Genomic DNA, 18450 nt, shown 5'->3' with positions numbered 1-18450 from the left:
TTGCAAAAGCAAAGTGAACTTGACTTTGGCTCAGCAGAGCTCTCCATGGAACACTTGAATGAAGGCAGGCAGAAGATAAGCAGGTAGATTTAGATCGTGCTTAAGCTTTACTCTAGGTAAAGCTAGTCCTTGGCTTAAAGAAAAGAACCAAGCTGCTGTTGCACACTTAATTAGGATAAGCAGAAGGCAAAGAAAGTTTGAGATATAAAGTGATTATGTGCTTCCTAAAATATAGCACTGTTCAGTAACATAAATAACAATGGCACTAGCGTTAAATCAGTGACAGATATCCAAAGCAGTCTTGTAGTTAATGCCTCAACCCCCCTTAGACACAATTTTTAAAAGAAATAATAATTTCAGTACACACCTGGCTTTCTGTCCACATCAAGGCATTTTATTGAGGTATAAACTTTGCAGAAGATGAGGTAACAATTTGCATAGGACTTATGCAAAATAATTTCACAATTAAAATTTTCTTGGCATTAACTACTGCATGTGGAGAAAGACTGATGATTCCTGCTTGTTAGATTCTCCTCGATGCACATTTCTGTTAATGCTAGTGGTAGGACCATGGAAAAGGTACAGCAGTTGTATGAAAGCATTTTGCACCTGACTGGTTTCATCAGCTGCAACTCTTACAGCTTCTTTTCAATGGCTTGTAAAACAGAAAATGCTACAATTTTAAGTAAGCTTGTCCAATTTAAGAAAGGAGATGCTAACATTCTTGTCACAATGACTGGGCAGGGTGGAGCTGTCTTTCTTAATAAGCTTTCTTAAGTTACAGGAATAAAAAGGCCCTGGTTGTCAAAATCAGTACTTTGGATTTGGCACTTGAATTTTAAATCATCAGACTCATTAAGGCTAAAACACGCAAGTCTTAGTAAACATGAATTCTTGTGCTATTGAACACTCCTCCTTAAATACTTATATGAAAATAAGTATGTGTTTATTTCCTTAATTTCAGATTTTAAGAAACTCTATCAGTGTAGCTTTAGTGTAGCTCCCTTGAAAGCCTGGAGAGAAGCCTGCAAATAAATTTCATTTTAGTCATGAAGAACATACAAAAAGTTTCTTACAAAAAGTTCAGTTTCTATTTGACATGTAGAAGAGTCTTTGCAGGTGAATGTTAATATTCTAAGACCTAGTGACAATTCCTGCAGACAGTAAGAGTCTTGATACCATTAAAACTACACTATAAAATGTACACAAGCATATATAGAAAATTAACCAGAGAAACATCGGTTGTCCACTGAAATTCATTTTTCTAAACCAATTCAAAAAGATTATCAAAATACAAAAACAGCTTAAAAAACCAGCCTGAGGTAAGAGTTAAATGCAAATGGCAATCTTTTTCTTAAAAAAATAGCTGTATTGAAATTCTAGTTACTTAGAAAGTTACTTACTGTCAATAAAAACTTTTACTAACAACTGTAAAGAGTATTTTACCTAATACAAAAGTATATAAACATTGTACACAAAGTCAAAAAGTACAATACTGTACTTGCATTTAAAAATATATAGTTATGACAATTCAAACTTTACCATACACACAGTTAATTGACTTTGGATTAGCTGCTACTGTTGTCCACAGAGCAGACAGCTAATTCTGTGTGCTGCTGACTTTGAGCTGTGCTAGGACATACTTTACCATGTCCGTTTGCCTGAGTAAGTCGTTGGCTGTAAAACAAGATGTAGGCTTGAGCCTTGCATACTTCTTCCATAGTGCACATGTTGAGTTTCGAATCATTGCAGTGTACCCAAAATCCTAGAATGAAGGAAAACACCATAGAAACAAAAACACGTCAGGACACTGATTGGAGGCAACTGCTTCGTACTTAATTAGTGCTTAGTCAATTTTAACAAGAGTTGCTTTGAAATAGTATTCAGTTTCTGTTGATCTAGTATATCTAAGTATTAAAAGCCCACCTTCATCATATTTACAAGGGAGTTTATAGCCAGAACAAGTTGAACTAGCCAATACAAAAACTGGACTGTGTTGGTCTACAAAACTGAAATTCTCATCCCAGGCAGTTCAGCTACAAGCAACTCCCCTTTTGGTTTCAAGAAGAGACAGTAAACTTATCAGATTAGAAGTACCAACACCCCTCTCCCCCACTTCTTAATTCACAACTGGGTTTCTACCTCCTTCTGAATTGTAGCAGTAGGCAGTGTAGTGCCCTGAGCCAAATCCTTTCCCGTGATGCATTACTACAGCAGATAAGTCGTAGATAAAGCAGTCAGGTAGGAGAGACTTGAGGGATTCTCTGCAGCAGTAAGGCTCCATGTTCAGCATTTGATCAAAATTCACATGCACACCAATCTTTTCACGATGATTGCGTCCTGACCACCTGGAAAATTAAATCACATGGAAACTTTTTTTTTTTTTTCAAAAAAACAATTCATAATGCTGTGTTCTTAAGAGTTATCTTTGCTGTTGTCTTTGTGCACAAAATAAATGTGAATTTGCATATTTTTCCCCAAGCTTCCTTTTTCACTTCTCCTTTATTTCAAAACCTCTTGAACATGTCTATGATACCTACAATTCTCATCTGCTGAAAGATACATCTTAAAATCTGACAGTAATGGTAAGTGGGAAGTATTTCCCACACATCATCTCTCATTGGTGTTTCCCACATACTCCAGGCCATTTTCAATTTTCTTCCTATTCAGGACAGATTCTGTGCCAATGCCTGGACTACGAGTTCACAGAGGTGCAATCTTCACTTCCTTACTCTCAGGCTAATGCATTAAATTAAATGTACTTGGTTATATGATGGCTACGTGAGACATCTGACTGAATACAATCTCATTTTGTACATTAGTGAATATGAGTGTTCGCTCTTGTTGAAGATAACACTGTTTTTACCAACAGAGTCCACAGCAGGATTAGTACATTCTGATTGAAAAGAAGGATGAGATAATTTTAATAGTAAAGTAGTAAGTAGTTGGAATCCAAAAGGTCAATTCTCTACTTACATTGTATCTTATTGACATTTAAATTAAATAAGGAAAACAAGTTTCTATTACTCATCATAGTAGTCAATGAAAATTAAGCTGCTGTTGAACAAGATTGATCCCGAACAACAGAAGAGCAGGACTAAAAATGGGTCAGTTTGCAACACTGTTACGGTAGTACTTACCTAAACCGTTTCAGGTGTAATCGGAGAACCTGAGGTAGTCGACACACCATAAGCTGCTTCTGAGCTTCTGTGAGTATAACTGGTTTAGAAGAAAACTTCCTGCGTTTTGCTGAGGCCAAACACACAGTTACATAATACAAATCTTGCTAATTAATAGCCTTGTATTTCATTCTAAGATTTAGCCACCGTATTTGTGTGAACCTAAATGGCTACCGAATGCATTTCCTTAGAAAGAATACACTCAGAGATCCATTCCGCAAGGCTTATTTTATGATTCTATTTTAGAGTGAAATACTTGGGGTCACTTAGGTTATTCTTCTAAATTAAAAAAAAAAAAAAAGGATGCGTTCTTCAGCTGGGAGTAGTAGGATCCCCATGAGTGTGTGATCTGACTTAGATTAGGAGAAACATCACACGTTAAACCATTCTTTGAACAATTCCCCTTGTAGACAGTAATAGCTGCCACAGTGATCACAGCAGGACATAGGAAAGACTTTCCTTCTAACGCAACGTACTTGTAAGACTCATAGTATTTTACTTCTATGCTTTTACTGTCAATTTACATCATATTTTACACAGAGAACATATGTGTGAGTACATACTGCCTTTACTCACTGTTGCACTGATCACATGCATATATCTTCCCTTCCAAAGCTTCAGTTTCTGTAAACTTGGCCAGCATTTCTGTCAGCAGACAGGGATACTGCGACGTCATCTCCTTGCCGTTGCAGTGATACCTCTCAGGAAACTCCAGTGACAGGTCCCAGAAAGGTTCTATGGTATTTGATTTATTGTCACAGGCAAGACACGTAACCTGTAAAACAATATTTCACACATTGCTTACACTCAGAAGCTTACTCTGCTGAAAATGTACCATAACAATGAAACTCTTAAGTATATATATATATATACACACACATTCTTTTCCTAGAGATAATAGATGCAAACAAAGGACAGAGTCATCTAACAAAATAAATGATGCACCTAATTTCTTTTCTCTGAAGCAGCATGTCCATAGTGTTACCACAAATGGCTAAGTGTTCCCATGTTTTACTGAGAAACAAAAGAAGTGTCAAAATGGCCTGTCTGGCACTATCCATGAGAGATCAGCTGGCAGAATCACACGAGTCTTTTCTCTAAAAAGAAATACTCCAAAACAAAAAATTTTATGAAAGAAAGAAACTACATTTTAGGTTAATTAAAAAAAAACAGCTGGGGATTTTAAAGTCATATCCTTCTTACTTTGTAAGTCTTCCAGGGAAGCCTGGATTAGGAAGCACACTTCTCCAAAGAAAAATTAACAGGTAAAAATAAATTATTTCTTCTTTCAGTAAGTGGGTCCATCGTCACACTAGGGAAAGGACAAGCAGTAAGACAACATAAATAAAATATGAAGAAGTGAATTGAGTCAACCTCAAAATGCAGATAATACAGATGGGGACAATTAATCTATGAAAATATTTAATATTAAGGAAAGTAAGTTAAAAGCAGTAGCTCTTCTAACCTAGAATGGCAACATACTAGGGTTTGATTTGCTATACAGTCTTCTAAAAGCCAGCTTGAGCTGCTAATGGAAGAGCATCACATTATTTTATTCTTCCTCCAAATGGACCTCCAACTTTGCTCTGATCCACGTGAGTTAGTAATTTCTATGAGTAGTTGAAGCTGCTACTACTGTGTGGTAGTGAAACTCCATATAGACTATAACAAACATAGTTCATAAAGGTTATAAAGAAATATCAGTAAATCTTAAGTGCGTGAGACTAAAAATAAGTTCCTCTTCATATGTTCAATGCAATAGTCAAAGTACAACACAATCCTAAAGAGTAATTACAGAAGTTTTCTACTGTTAGGAATGTATTAACTGGCTTCAAAGCTGCCCTTGACCACTAACACAAGCAGCTCTAACCTCACTGCTCTATAATATATGCCTTCTGAAAAACTCTGTGTCAAGCTGGATTTTAACTGAGCTCAAATAGAAAGATAGCTTTGACGAAGCTTCCATAAGCATCCCAACATGCTTCCAGCTCTTCCCAGCAACTGAACTTCCCCATGGAGGTCTACAGGAATTCAAAATTTTCATATCAGACCTACTGTCAGGATAGCTGGTATTTATCAGCTCAGAGTAACAGTTGGGTGCGATGAAACCCCACTCCTGTTCTATACCAAGTGGAGTATCAATGGAGTATGCAAGTTTGCAACCACAAGGGCAAACAATTGCCAAATACCATCTCTATAAGCATGCTTCCTATTTAAGGAAACACCACAAGCTGCTTGGAACAACTAATGCAAAGACGTAGTAATAAAGGAATGGAGATCCATGAGGGATTCAAATATCATCGTTAGGCAGGCATGCCTCAGTGCTGCTGCCTGACGTACATTCAGGGTAGTTCTCCTCAGTTAGGTTGGTAAGCTTACACGAATGTGAAGATGCACTGTTGGGGTTGAGAGCTCCTTTATTTCCCTGTGGAGATTTGCTGTTACGTAATTATTCACCCTGCTTTGCTATATCATGATCATTTACATAAAGGCAAATCTGTCACCTTATGGTACCTTCCTTCTAAGCTATCTTGTGAGCAATTCTTTATTTAATACATTTATTAGCTACAACAGCTATATAATGCATATATCCAATCTCTGCATTAGCTATCTGACACGCATGGATGTTTGTGTACAGGCACACGTGTTTAGCACCAGAGTTAGGAAAGCTGTTAGTTGCTTTAAGAAGAAAACGTCTCTGTCTTGTTCTTAGAAAACAAAACTTTGAACTTACATGGCAGAAAAGAGGAGAATCTTCCGTTTTAATTTACACTGACAGGAGCTTCTTTTGTAAGCGCTAACATCTGGCAACGTTTCAAAGCCACAAACTATTAGTAATTCAGAGCTGGAATCTAGACTTGGAGACAAAATGATATGTTTGGCCACAGTTCAAACTAACTCCAGCATAAACACAGAATGACTAATAGATTTCTGCTGTACAAATGGGTGATTTTGTTGAGCCAAAAGTTTGCTTGATTGACAAGTTACTCAAGCAAGATTTTGTTGAACTTGAATGCACACTGAAGATTAATGGGCTTAGGATGAAGTACACACATGAACAAAGAATGGATCATTTTAACAAGCTCTGAGGTTTTAAATTTAGCATGCCACGTTAATAAACTAGGTTATTTTAAGATCCTCTTTCCCAGCTAGTTAATAAATGCTATCCCAAAAAAAGACATGTAGTTGGTTCAGCTTCCAAAATTTGCTCCTTAGAAAAGAGAAGCTGATGCAACAGTATTGCTTCTCATCCCCTTGTGCAACTGTGAGCAAAGCTGATTTGTGTTGGCTGACTTCTATACTGATGCAGAGCTGCACTCATTTCCTCAAATGCAAAACACTCCTCCCCAACACTCCTCCTGGCCTCGGCGCTGCAGAGCTGGACTGTTAAGAGTTATCTGGGATTTGCAAATTTGCAAACAGCCAAGTACCCCGAAGTGTTCAAATAAACATACACCCAACCCTGCCAGCCATTGTGCAATAACTGCTGCTGTACACACACACACACACACACTCAGTGGTAAATGAGATGTAAATAGAGGCTGGAACAAAGATCAAAAATATTTTTCTTAGCCAGGCCTGGTGCAACAAGGAGGATCCTTCCCTCCTGTGGAAGCCACCTGTGCCAGTCCTCTGGCGATGCTCCCGTCACTTCTGCTCCTGTTCCAGCGGGACCCCTTCATCTCACACTCCACCAGCATTCACACAGCACAACCCACATTTTCTTTTTTCATTTAAAGCATTAAAACTGTATAAACGGCAGGACAGTAGGTTGAACCAGATGAGAGTTAAAAAAAGTAAAAAGAAACAAAGACATATGAACCCAAAGAGCCAGCAAAATCTTTTTGCATCTGTCCAACATCTTTTCTTGGTGTGAGTATTCATGAGAGTAAAAGGGAAGTGAATTTGCTTACTTTTCATTACTATATTTTACAAATTCAGAGTTTAATTTTACCTCTCTGTTATATTCAGTAATTGCTATTTTAGGAAGTCTCAATGTTGTCAGTATAACAAAATTACATGAGAAGCCTACATTTAGAAAGTAAACTACTGTTTTTAGCCGGCTGAAATCCCTACTTTATGCTCTGCCCCAACCATCCTCGTCTCCTGCCTTGTAATGCGGGCACTATATACAATTGTTTGGTTAAAGCTCAGCATTCAATCATGGGCCAAAGGCCAGACTGAAAAGAGCTGGCTCAGATTGCTTGATTCAAGCTAAGCATGGAGGCCGCTCAGACAAGCATCACTGAGCCCGCAATAATTTGATGGACAGCCACTGCCCCGGATGGCATTCAACCTAAATGCAACCAAAGAAAATAGTTAACATATTGCTGCAGCAGGAGCCAGCTCTGCTTTGCTTATGGTCCCTACAACACCGGCATGGAAGCAAGGCAACTGTTACCATCCCTGCTCTAAGAGCATTAGGACGGACAGCCCCGTTTCTGGGCTTTCACTACTACTGCAATTTTTCTGCAGCAAAGAAACCAAAGGGGGTTTGATCGCTATAATACGACCTCCAACACCACAGCCACTCGGTATTTCCTCGGTTACAAAGATAACCCAACTCTGTAGTGCTGACTACCCCGTCATCAAAACAATCTGTGTTTAACAGAATAACACAAGCCGAACTACAGCAAACCACGGCCTGTGATTCGATGGCCCCTTAGAGATTAACTTAAAAAGTCACCTTCATCTAGCTGGAAAGCAACTGACGATCCCCTTCTGATGTAGGCAGCAGAGAGAAGCAGACTATAGATATGGAAATACACAAGTCAGCATGTCTGAGAGATCAGAATACAAAAACCAGCCCACAGGTCATGGATTGGTTTAACTGCAAATGCTCCTGTTATCGACCTGAAGTTCTCAGAGCCTTTACCAGATTATTCAGTGTGAGACTTCATAGCCAGCACTGCATGACAGGCACCCTCGGGCTCTCCCCAGGCCTTAATTCACAGCACAAAACCCCAGGGCTTCAAACAACCCAACGACTGCTCATTTCCCCTTTTCTCAGCCAATTCGTCCTGAAGTACACCAGTTGAGCAAGTAAATGGAGCAAGACCTGCACAGAGAGGCTGTGCCTTTTGAAACTCCAAACGTAATTTACATTTGTTAGCACCGACCTGCTCTCTGGGCCCTGCATATTCATTTCCCTGAGCACTGCAGACTGCTCTTCCCCAGCGCTTGGCAGGGGAGTTTTGCTCGCGTTCCCTCTTAAACATAATCAGCCACTTATCGAACGGTTCCTGTTTGTTTTTAAGGCTGTCTGGAGATAGGGAAAGCCAGTTCCAACGAGGCGTTGCGATATTTAAAGGTTAATTACTGCGGAAAGAGACTTACAGAAGACAGGTTTGTCCTAAGACACTGTATCTGCTCACAGCTTTACTGTAGAGGAAACTCACACCTACAGGAGCAAAGCCAGTGCTCTTCACTTTCATTGCTGTGTTTGCTGCTGCTGTAACCGAAGTCCAGGCCAAGAGCTTTATGTGAGGCCCCAGACTCAAAGGCAATGGAATCCTCACAAGAGACCTTCAAATCCCATCCCCAAACAACATGGTTTCCAAAGGGCTCCTCATCAAAAAAAAAAAAAATATATTGAAATTACATTGGCTAGCTATTTTTTGTCATTTACATTAAATGTGGGGTTATTCAACAGCATAATATAGGGAAATCAACAACTGTTGGCTGCTTTGCAATGTGTGCCAGCTCAGTGAAACACTGCAACCACAATTCAACATCGATTTTGTTCACTGAATTGGGTACCCAAGCAGCTCTCACACAAATCCTATTTCCTCCCTCCCTTACTGGGTCTTTTTGAGCCACAGGGAGTATCGGTTGCTATTCTGCTTCTGCTCGTCTCGAATTCGGAGTTATCCCCAACGACACTGAAAGCACAGAGGGAGCTGGCTGATGGCACTGCGAGGCTGTTCCCTGCCTTGAGAAGGTCCTGGCAAGGTCCTGGCAACTGGGGGTCGCCGAGGATGAGAAGAAAGCAAGTGTCACTCCTGTCTTCAGGGAGGAGGGCCGGGGAAACTGCAGGCCACTCACTGTCACCTTCCTCTGTGGGAAGGCTGAGGGAGCAAGTATTCCTGGAAAACATTTCCCAATGCACTAAGAGATAAGATGACTAGGAACTGCCAGCATGGATTTATGATGGGAAAATCACGCCTGACCATCCTGACAGCTTTCTACAGTCAGGCAGCTAGTCCAGGACACCAGCGGAGAGTGGAGAACAGGTGATGCTGTTTTATTTTGACTACAGCAAGGCTTTCACCCTGTAGTGTGAGAACTATTCCTTGCTTAATGTTGGGAAAAAAAATGAAATAAGCATACTTTAAGAACTGTTGCAAACTGTGCTAATTAGCTGGGACCATTAAAAAAAAAAATAAATAAGCCAAAAAAATCATAGAGATGGTAACTAACCTACTTCAGTTCTTGAAGTGTACATCAAGGAGCTGTGGATCAGTTCACGAGGTCAGTTTACCCCTGGCACATAACTTCACAGTGAGCTCTTCTCCTCCTTTTCCACTCAAGGACAAGAGAATGGGTATCCTTTCTTCCACAAGAGTACAAGCACGGAGGGATGGAAAATAACTGGTGTTTTAATAGACATACTGGCATCTCCTTGCAATCCTAGTGGGGCTGAGGAATGGGCCACTGCTTCAGCAGATCTGCATCTGAAAGCATGGGTTTACAAAACGAAGGCTCCTTTTGCCCAAGAAGTACCACAGTGCAATTTTCTCCAGGCAACCACTGGAGGAAGACTAGCATGTAAAATAAGGAAAGAAGAGAGAGGAAAGGTTTTGTAGATGTATCTTAAATAGCCTCAGTATCTAGGGGAAGTAAAGTTTCACAATCAGTACTGCAAAGCAAAAATCTCTAATCCTACAAAGGATATTGGAGTCAATAAAGTTGATAAAAAAGCCAAGAGGCAATCCAATTGTCTACACATGCTGTTCTGGGAGTTACTCATTACCTAGTTTTGTATTCCATAAAAAAGTAAGAGAAGTCGTAGGTGGGAAAGACTTACTTTGGATCAGCTCTAAACTTTAAAAAATAAACAAAAAAACTCATCTAAAAGGTGTAATTTTGACATGACCTAAGGCTTTTTCTGGTTATCAGAAAGAAATCTGCGCAATATTGTCACACATCCCATTTCCTCCTTTCTTGACCTTGCGTTCTGCATGGAGGTACAGCGCTGAAGCAGGCAGCCGTTCCTGTGGCAACAGGCTGATGGCAACCTCCGGATTATGGCTTCCCTTCAGGTTAAGGCAGAGCACCCACAAGGACTGTGTTCTATCGCACACGTGAAAGTAACGCAAAACCTAAGTAAACAGACAGCTTATCTGCATTGTAAGCAATCCTCTGTGTTCTGTACCAAGAGCAGTTCCCGAGGTTTAAAGGTCAAGTAGACTGACTTCAGTGCACTTGAGTATCTCACAGAATCAAATATCTAACTAATACCTGTGGTACTAATGGACAGTAAGTATAACAGCTTCTCTGTGATCCTAAAATGGAAGGCAACTGCCGCACAGAAACCAGCTTCTCAGCTCCGCTTATTCACTGACTGAAGATGTCATTTCAAAATATTCTAGATTAAAGTCCCACCCTATTTTCTGAATAAAGGCAGTGGGCTGCCAGCTATCTTCTACAGAGAAATTGTAATACTGTTGCAGCTTGTAGGTAGATAGGTTTAAGCACTTAAGGACAAAGAGCACATCCCCTGAAGTGTTAGCACTGTCAAAGATGGGGTGATAATACCACTTCTGTTCAAAAATCCCTTCTGTTCAAAACACTAGTGAAGACTGGACTGGAACAGAGGAGCGAGACCACAAAGGGAACGTTAGGAGGCGAAGTACTGGACACCACCTGTAGAAACTGCCTCAGGAGCCAGGGAGACATCACAGCAGGTAGCAGTCTCATGCACTCCTTCCTGTTCTGCTTGCTCTAGGCATTGTGAGGTTCACCGGGGCTGTATTTTGCATACAGATACTGACCGGCTGGGGTAAAAGCACTGAGCTGTAGTCACAGCACAGCCTGAATGCGTTCAGTTCTTTTTCAGGCTCACTTGATGACACTTGAGTGAATTCTCACTGTTCCCCTCCCTAGTTTCAGGAAGGTGGGAGGGTTTCTAGCCACAAGCCTCTTCACATAAAGCTAAAAACAAGTGAAAGGAGTGGTACTAGTGAAATAATGCGTCTTCAGAGCCTTCAACATTCTTCCAGAAAATCACTCCTATACGAAGGCGTGGAATGCAAACCAAACCGTGACAGTATACTTAGGCAATTACTTTCTTTTCCTATCGAAGTTACTATTTTGGAGAGGATTGTTATTTTCAAATTAAAAAAACAGTTTAATGATAGGACATAAAAGACTCTTCTACCAGCACAATCCTTACCCCAGAGGTGCTAACTGCCCTGAGAAAACTGAATATGACAACAGAGGTGCTCTTATGCTGGGCCAAACACACGGTAGAGGATGATCCACCCCACCCGTTCTACCCTCTGCTCCTGTTGCAATGGGGATAGGTTTTTTGATGCATTCACCAGAAATCAGCATTTGTTAGTTCAGGCAGTTCTCAGATGTTTGTACACACACACACACACTTGGGATGTGCCTAAGAGTATATGGACACACTGAAGTACTTAGCAGGAAGCCATGAAGAAGAAAACAAAAACAATAATAAAAAAGAGCAGTCATAAAAAGAGGAAAACAACCATTGCCTCCACCCTAAAATTTGACTCATGTGTTGACAGCCTTCTATATCTTTGTGTTGTAACGGAAAGGAGTCATTGTATCATTGTACATAGCACCACAGCAATTACTCTGTAGTAATGAATCTCAAATTCAAGCTATTCACTGAAATAATGCAAATGATTCCTCGCCTGGCATCCATTCCAAAAATAGTTGCCATTTAGACAAGACGAACACCTTTTCTCTGGTATCACCATAGCCAACTAGTTACTTGAAATCGTAAATTCTTTATTACTGCTTATCAGTTGATGTTTAATGGCAGTCAGATGTTTATCAGCAGCTTCAGGAACGTGCTTTGTAATACCAAATGTATAACTTTTATGTTAATCAGGTGACTCTTCTGAAATTTTTAGGAGTACTCAAATGACCTTTCTTCTAAAATTGTATATACTGTATCCTCCCCATCCTCCCTTGGTAATTACAGATTGATTAACCTTTGAAGTGTGCTGATCATCGACCAGTATAAATCCATAACTACAAACCATTACACATCTTAAAACCATGATAAAAACATACCTGACTTAATAGCTGTCCATGAAAAATGTTGTTAACCACATTCAAAACCTGTTTTATAAGTTTTCTTTGAGAAGCAGGGATGAGAGCTGGGTATCTGGTCCCTGTAGTCTCCAGTTCCTGCTGCACTTTATCCAAAAGTTCACAAAGGAATTCCTGAGCATCTTGTTGGGCATATCCTCTGAAGGCTGGAATTAGTCTCCACACAGAATGAAGCATAGCAAATGGAGACACAAGCGCCCATTTGCCAGACCACATCACTTGAAACAGAGTATGCAGCTCGTGACAAAGAGAAATATGCTTTGAACTGGGCTCCCTGGGCTGAATAAGTTCCATATTTCTACTTTTTGATGCTCCTCCACTTAATCCAGAGGATAAACTAGACCGCCTCACAGAAGATGATCCCTTTCCTTTCTCTTGGTTCTCACTCATTTGTAATGTTGAGGCAGTTACTGAAGTGTGTTTAGATGAAGATCTGGTTTTACCACTGGCTGCTGTTGCCAGCAGTTCCTGAGTTTGGTTGAGATCAAGCTTTAAAAAGCATTCTCGAAAAATAAGTAAGTGACTTAATACCTGCAGGATAGAGTTCATATAGCACGTATTTCCCAGGTTTCTCAGTCCTGTTACTCCTGGAGTCACCGTGGGCCTTCGTTTAATTGGGGAGTCACTTAATTTTTTCAATCTTACTTCATCTGAGGTATACATTTCTTTCAACGCTGCCACAGATTCCACGTTCTGTGATGCTTTTTGCATGCAGGGTGCTGTTTTTGAGGACATTCTAATCTGGTTTTGTAAACGGGAACTCTTTCTTGGGGGCATCTTTTCCATCTCTTCTTTCAACTGGCGCTTTCGTTCTTGTCTTCTCTTTCTAGCTTTGTCCCTTCTTTCCTCCTCCTCTTCCCAACGCTTTTCTTCCTCCAAAATCTTTTTTCCACTAGGCGTCAATTGAAACCAGGATCTGAATACCTTGCCCAGGAACGCACGCCTCCTGTGCCACAGCGCTGTGAACATGCGGTCCTGGTTCCGAAGCAAGGCTTGGGCACTGTCATGCGCAAGGTAGGAGTCATCACTTGCCGCCATCGAACGCAAAGTCCTCCCGCTACGAGTAGTGCACTCATAGTTCTGACTCTTGATTGCACTTAATGTACTCCGCAACAGCTTTAAATCTCCCGTTGCGTTATCATTAAGAACATAATCGTCACAGAGATAACAGAAAACATACAGCTCGTTTACTTCCAACGCCACTGGGTGACCGTTCTCCTGAAAGTGCTTTAGTGCATGTTCTTCGATGTATCTTCCGCAGGCCACGTGTGAGCAGCTGAGGCACGCCCACACGGATTCGGTGGTATTGCAGTCCACGCAGTGCCATTTCTGGGGATTCAGAATGGAGTGATCCTGGGCCAGTCGCAGACGTCCTATGTGCTTACACTTATCCATCGTTAAAACTGAAACTGCAGAGAGACACTAGCAAAACACATCGTCCAAGCTATCTTCTGTACATGACACTTCAATCTGCAACTGAAAAAAAATGTTGTAAGTTACAGTGCACAAGTACTCAGCTGTATCACTCCGATGGCTGCCAATATCCCAGACTACTACTTGAGGTCAGGACCACGATCTCCATCCAACCAAGTCCCCCAAACGCATAATGGCAGGCAGTTATCTGGAATCACAATCAGTGTTACCATCAGCAGCCAGACACTCAGACTACTTTGTTCATATTTCCAGTACTTTCTGGCCCAGGACTGAAGCATGCTGGCCTCTTTTGGTTTTTGTTTCTTTGTTTTTTGTTTTTTTTCCCCAAAGAAGCACTGATCAAGTTAAAATACACTGTTTTAGAATTTGGATAGAAACACGATTTAAAATGTTCCTATTAATTATATCCACAAGCACACAGGTGCAGGAGTGCAAGGTTCACTTAAATTTATTATGTTTACACAGTATGACCAGTTCAGACAAATGAGACTTCGTATAACTCAAGCCCTTAATTAAGTCACACCCTTAATTAAATCACTGCACCTTTGTGCTCAGGCAAGCCCATTGTACCAGTGCTTTCTACAACAACATATTTTCAGATATGTACATTTTAACATGTTATCCTAGCACCACTGGGGAAAAAAAAAAGGAAAAAAAGAAGTGTGACATAAGAGAGAAATACTATTAGGTATCTAGCTCAATTTGCTGAAAACCTTATTTAAAAAATTGCAGTTTGAACATTTTTCTAATCTACGTCTTCCAAAAAAATCACTTACAAAATTTGGCTAACACTGGCTTACATCTGTTTATATGTTTATGTGGCAGTATTTATTTGTTAAAAGCCTTGCATTTGCTCTCTCCTGTAAGATTCATTTACCCAAACCAAACAGGCAGGCTCTGACTAACAGACTTAAAGAGACAGTGATTCAGTCTTTGTTTTTGCCATCTTTCTTTAGACCTTACAATCTGGTTTGAGAGATATCATCTGGAGACAGATGATGTGTCAGGAAGCGATTTATGTTTGATCTGGAGCGTTTGTGCCCACGATGTCACTGACTAGAAAGGCTAAATAGCACACAGCACCAATCACATCACGCAGGGTGCTTGCCAGATGAAACAGTTGCTTCACCTGAGGAGGACCAAGTGCTTGTGAAACACGCAGGTTACACCAAGCAAGACCTAAGTTTTGCCATTACAAATACATACTGTGGACCTCGCCTAGGCTGTACAACATCCAGGACTCGAGGCTTCACAGATGAGTAACCCAAGCTATAAAAATATTAAGTGATTTAGCTAGCTGTGGATAGAATCCAAAGGTCTCTATTTCCAGCTATCATCCTTCAATACACTAGTATTTCTCCACTGTTCTAGTCCCGAAATGCACAAGAATAGGTTAATCGAGTTAGAAAAACATCCATGATAGAACAGGCACTATACTGGGGGAATCCTAGCATCTGACGACATGACTACTAAGGAAGGCAAGCGGGTGAAAAAGCAGCAGCTGGATAGGAAAGTAGCTTCATTTTTCATCTGGTAACTGGATGAAATCTGTAGTTAAAAGATTTAACAAAAAATGATTTTGATTGGTTAATTGCCCTGTGGCCAATGTCTTTTAAGATGTTCTGATGCAGTTACCGAGGAGCTGTAACAACTCTAAGCACAAAACCAGTACCCAGCACGGCATGCCTTGTGTCATTACTGCCATACAGAAAAGGTTGAGCCAGCTCTAGTGAAACTAGGGAAGTGCACACCGCTTTACACATTCGTCATTCCCATTCCATTTGAGAGCTGCTGCCAGTCCGTACTAACTGCAGGGAAGAATTCCAGGCGCTGTGGCCTCTGGGTACCCAGCCAGTACTTCCCAGACTAAGCACCAACCCTGGCGTACTACGGGAGGTCAAGATCTCTTGAGTGCCATGGTCAACAGATCACAGAAATAATAGCTGCTGAAGGTTTTCAGCTTGCTACCGTCCACAACATTCATTCCTTCTAAAAGGCAGTCTATTCACAGGCTGCTAATGAGATTCTTTTACAAATGTCCGTACTACGTTTCTATTTAATCCTGTTTTTGTAAATAAGACCACTAATTTTACCCCATGTCTTCTCCCACAACTTTTCCCCAACAAAGCTGAGCTTCTTTAAATCTGATATCCGTAATATGAGGAACTTACATAAATCTCAGAGTTGTCATGTATGTTAAATCCTCCTGGAATACTAAAGAAATTCTTACATAAAGTCTGCTGCAATGATTAAAAATGGTTGACAGAACTCGAAGAGACAAGATTCATCCATATGTTTTCGGGCTAACCGAGACAGACCCTCCTGCAAAACATATTAGTAGCAGTCCTTCCCAGAAGGCAACCAGACTAAACTCCCACAGGTCTGCTGGATACAGCAATACCTTCAGTCAGCGAGTCTGACAGATCAGCCCATTCTGATTTTCTTACTTTTAAAGACACTCTTTACCTTACTTTCCTTTTTTCGTAGTATTATATTGTGTTTTTTTCTCTGTTTGGGAAAAAAAAAAAAGCATCAAGAGCGATACTACTTACATGGCTGAACTTCAGTATGTATTGGACTGGGGACAGAAGCAGCCTGCCGATTTCAGGATGAGCGCTGCGTAAACCAGGGTTGTGCAACCAAGCTCTTAATGCAACAGCAACAGGATTCTACGAAAGCGCAAGACCCACGCCTTGAAGAGAAAAGCCTAAAAGCCCTTGCCCCCCGCCAGCAGCCAAGCCAGCACGACATCTTCCCACCTCCGCCGATGCACGGAGAAAGGAGCCAGGCTGGGAGGGGGAGGAACCAGCCTGGCATGAGAGAAGGCAGTTTCTTTGAAAAACATGTAAAGAAAGCAAAATGCACAGTTTGGTCTGAGACAGAAATATCTGAAAAGACCGCAAAAAAGCTAATAGTGCCAAATCGAGACCAGGAAAACTTCAGCTCTACGTCGGGCAGCACACTAACAGCATGAATGTTTTAATACGTGGAGCACTAAAACACTAAATCACGCGGGAAAATTTATTAACTTAGAACAAATAATTTGCAAAATAGAATAGGTTGGGAAAAAAACAGGATTGAAGTAACAGATAATGATGGAAATATCGTAAAAATACTGGATCTTGATTGCTACACCTAGTAGAAAACTGCAGCTGGGGTAAAACAGTTCAAGCAAATGCTACACTATTAAAATTCTCTAAAGAAAGTTATTCAGCACCAGCTTGTGCATTCTTCTCTCCCGAGGCTCAGTTCTCTGCACACACACAAAGAAATTGTGAATTAATTGACCAGCACTCCAGAGATCAAGCCCCCCCGTGCTCTTAGCACAGACCCGAGCAGAAGCAGTAAGCAAGATAACAAGCACCAATATACAGAATAGCGCGGCTGAAAGGACCACGTTGCCTGGGAAAATACGGATATACAAAAGTCTCCTTGCGCCAAAGTTTCACTAGCACAGAATATATACAGAATATGGTCTTTATTTTCACTGCAGCACGCCGATAAGGCTGAGACACGGTTACTTCTTTAGCTAGTTTTACTGAACGATGGCTGACAAACTAAATTTTGGGGTAACTTATTAGCTGAAAAAGTACTCGATGCTAAAAAAGAAATCAGAAGCCAAGAACATAGATGTTTTCTGACAGAAAACATCTGAGTAACACGTAAACAAGAGATTCATTTTCACAGCTGTTAAATTGAAAATTGTAACTCAGATAGAAACAAGAGGTTATATATATTTTTTTAAATCACTACTTTTGTAATTAGTTGCTTGGCTCATAGGGAAAAAATCAAACAGTATCTCAAGCGTTCGTTTACGCAGTTTTACTAAGATATGCACATGCATGGGTGGATGCTCCTGTGTGTGTGTGTGTGTGTGTGTGTGAGTGATGTTCTGGCTCTTCAGTCCGGTGGCAGTTTACCAACCGATTTTCACCGGGCTCAGTACCTGTGCAACACCTGCACGAAGAGCAAACACGGGTACCTCGAGAACCGAAAGTTTTAGATAACGAGCACGTTATTAACTCGAAGCCAGCCGTCCTGCTTCCTTCCGACAGGTCTTTTCTCAAGTCAACCCAACAAAACACTGCTGCAGTCCTGTAGAGTGAGACCCAAAGCTCAATACAGCACTTCGCAAACAAGCTTTGTGGCTGATTTCCCATTTTAGTAGCATCGCCTTCGCCCAGCGGCGCGCAGCCTCCTCTCTTTGAAGCCATGCAGCTCTTCCCTTAACTCTTAGAATAAACTTTTTGTTCCTTTCTGGCCGCCCTGCGCGTACCGCCGCCCAGCAGCGGACCCCCACGGGCACGGCGCTCCGATGGAGCCCGGCGAACAACGGCTCGCTTCCTGCAGCCGAGCCGCGGGGGCAGCGGGCACCGGGGCAGGGGCAGCGGCAGCGGGGGCAGCACCGCGACCCTCGGCGCTGCCTTCCCCGTTCCCCGCTGACAGCTCCGCCGACCCGGCCGCTCCGCCTGCCCGCTCCCCCTACACCGGGGCACGGCCGCGGGGCGCCCCCCTCGCCCGCCGCCCCCCC

General features: G+C 41.4%; 1 protein-coding gene across 1 annotated transcript in view; it reads right to left on the bottom strand.

Annotated features, from left to right (window-relative positions):
* Window positions 1-372: 372 nt before the first annotated feature.
* Window positions 373-18450, bottom strand: part of USP44 (ubiquitin specific peptidase 44) — an 18669-nt gene continuing 591 nt past the window's right edge. The window contains exons 2-6 of the mRNA XM_035336897.1: window positions 12447-13961; window positions 3756-3954; window positions 3141-3249; window positions 2143-2348; window positions 373-1765 (exon numbers count right to left, since the gene is read on the bottom strand). Coding sequence (XP_035192788.1) covers window positions 1569-1765; window positions 2143-2348; window positions 3141-3249; window positions 3756-3954; window positions 12447-13880 — 2145 coding nt within the window. The 5' untranslated portion in view covers window positions 13881-13961 and the 3' untranslated portion in view covers window positions 373-1568. The remainder of the gene's footprint in view (window positions 1766-2142; window positions 2349-3140; window positions 3250-3755; window positions 3955-12446; window positions 13962-18450) is intronic.

This window comes from Oxyura jamaicensis, chromosome 1, assembly GCF_011077185.1.
Source record: "Oxyura jamaicensis isolate SHBP4307 breed ruddy duck chromosome 1, BPBGC_Ojam_1.0, whole genome shotgun sequence".
NCBI lineage: Eukaryota > Metazoa > Chordata > Aves > Anseriformes > Anatidae > Oxyura > Oxyura jamaicensis.
Note: the sequence above shows the minus strand (reverse complement) of the source record. Positions and strands in the feature narration are given on the sequence as shown.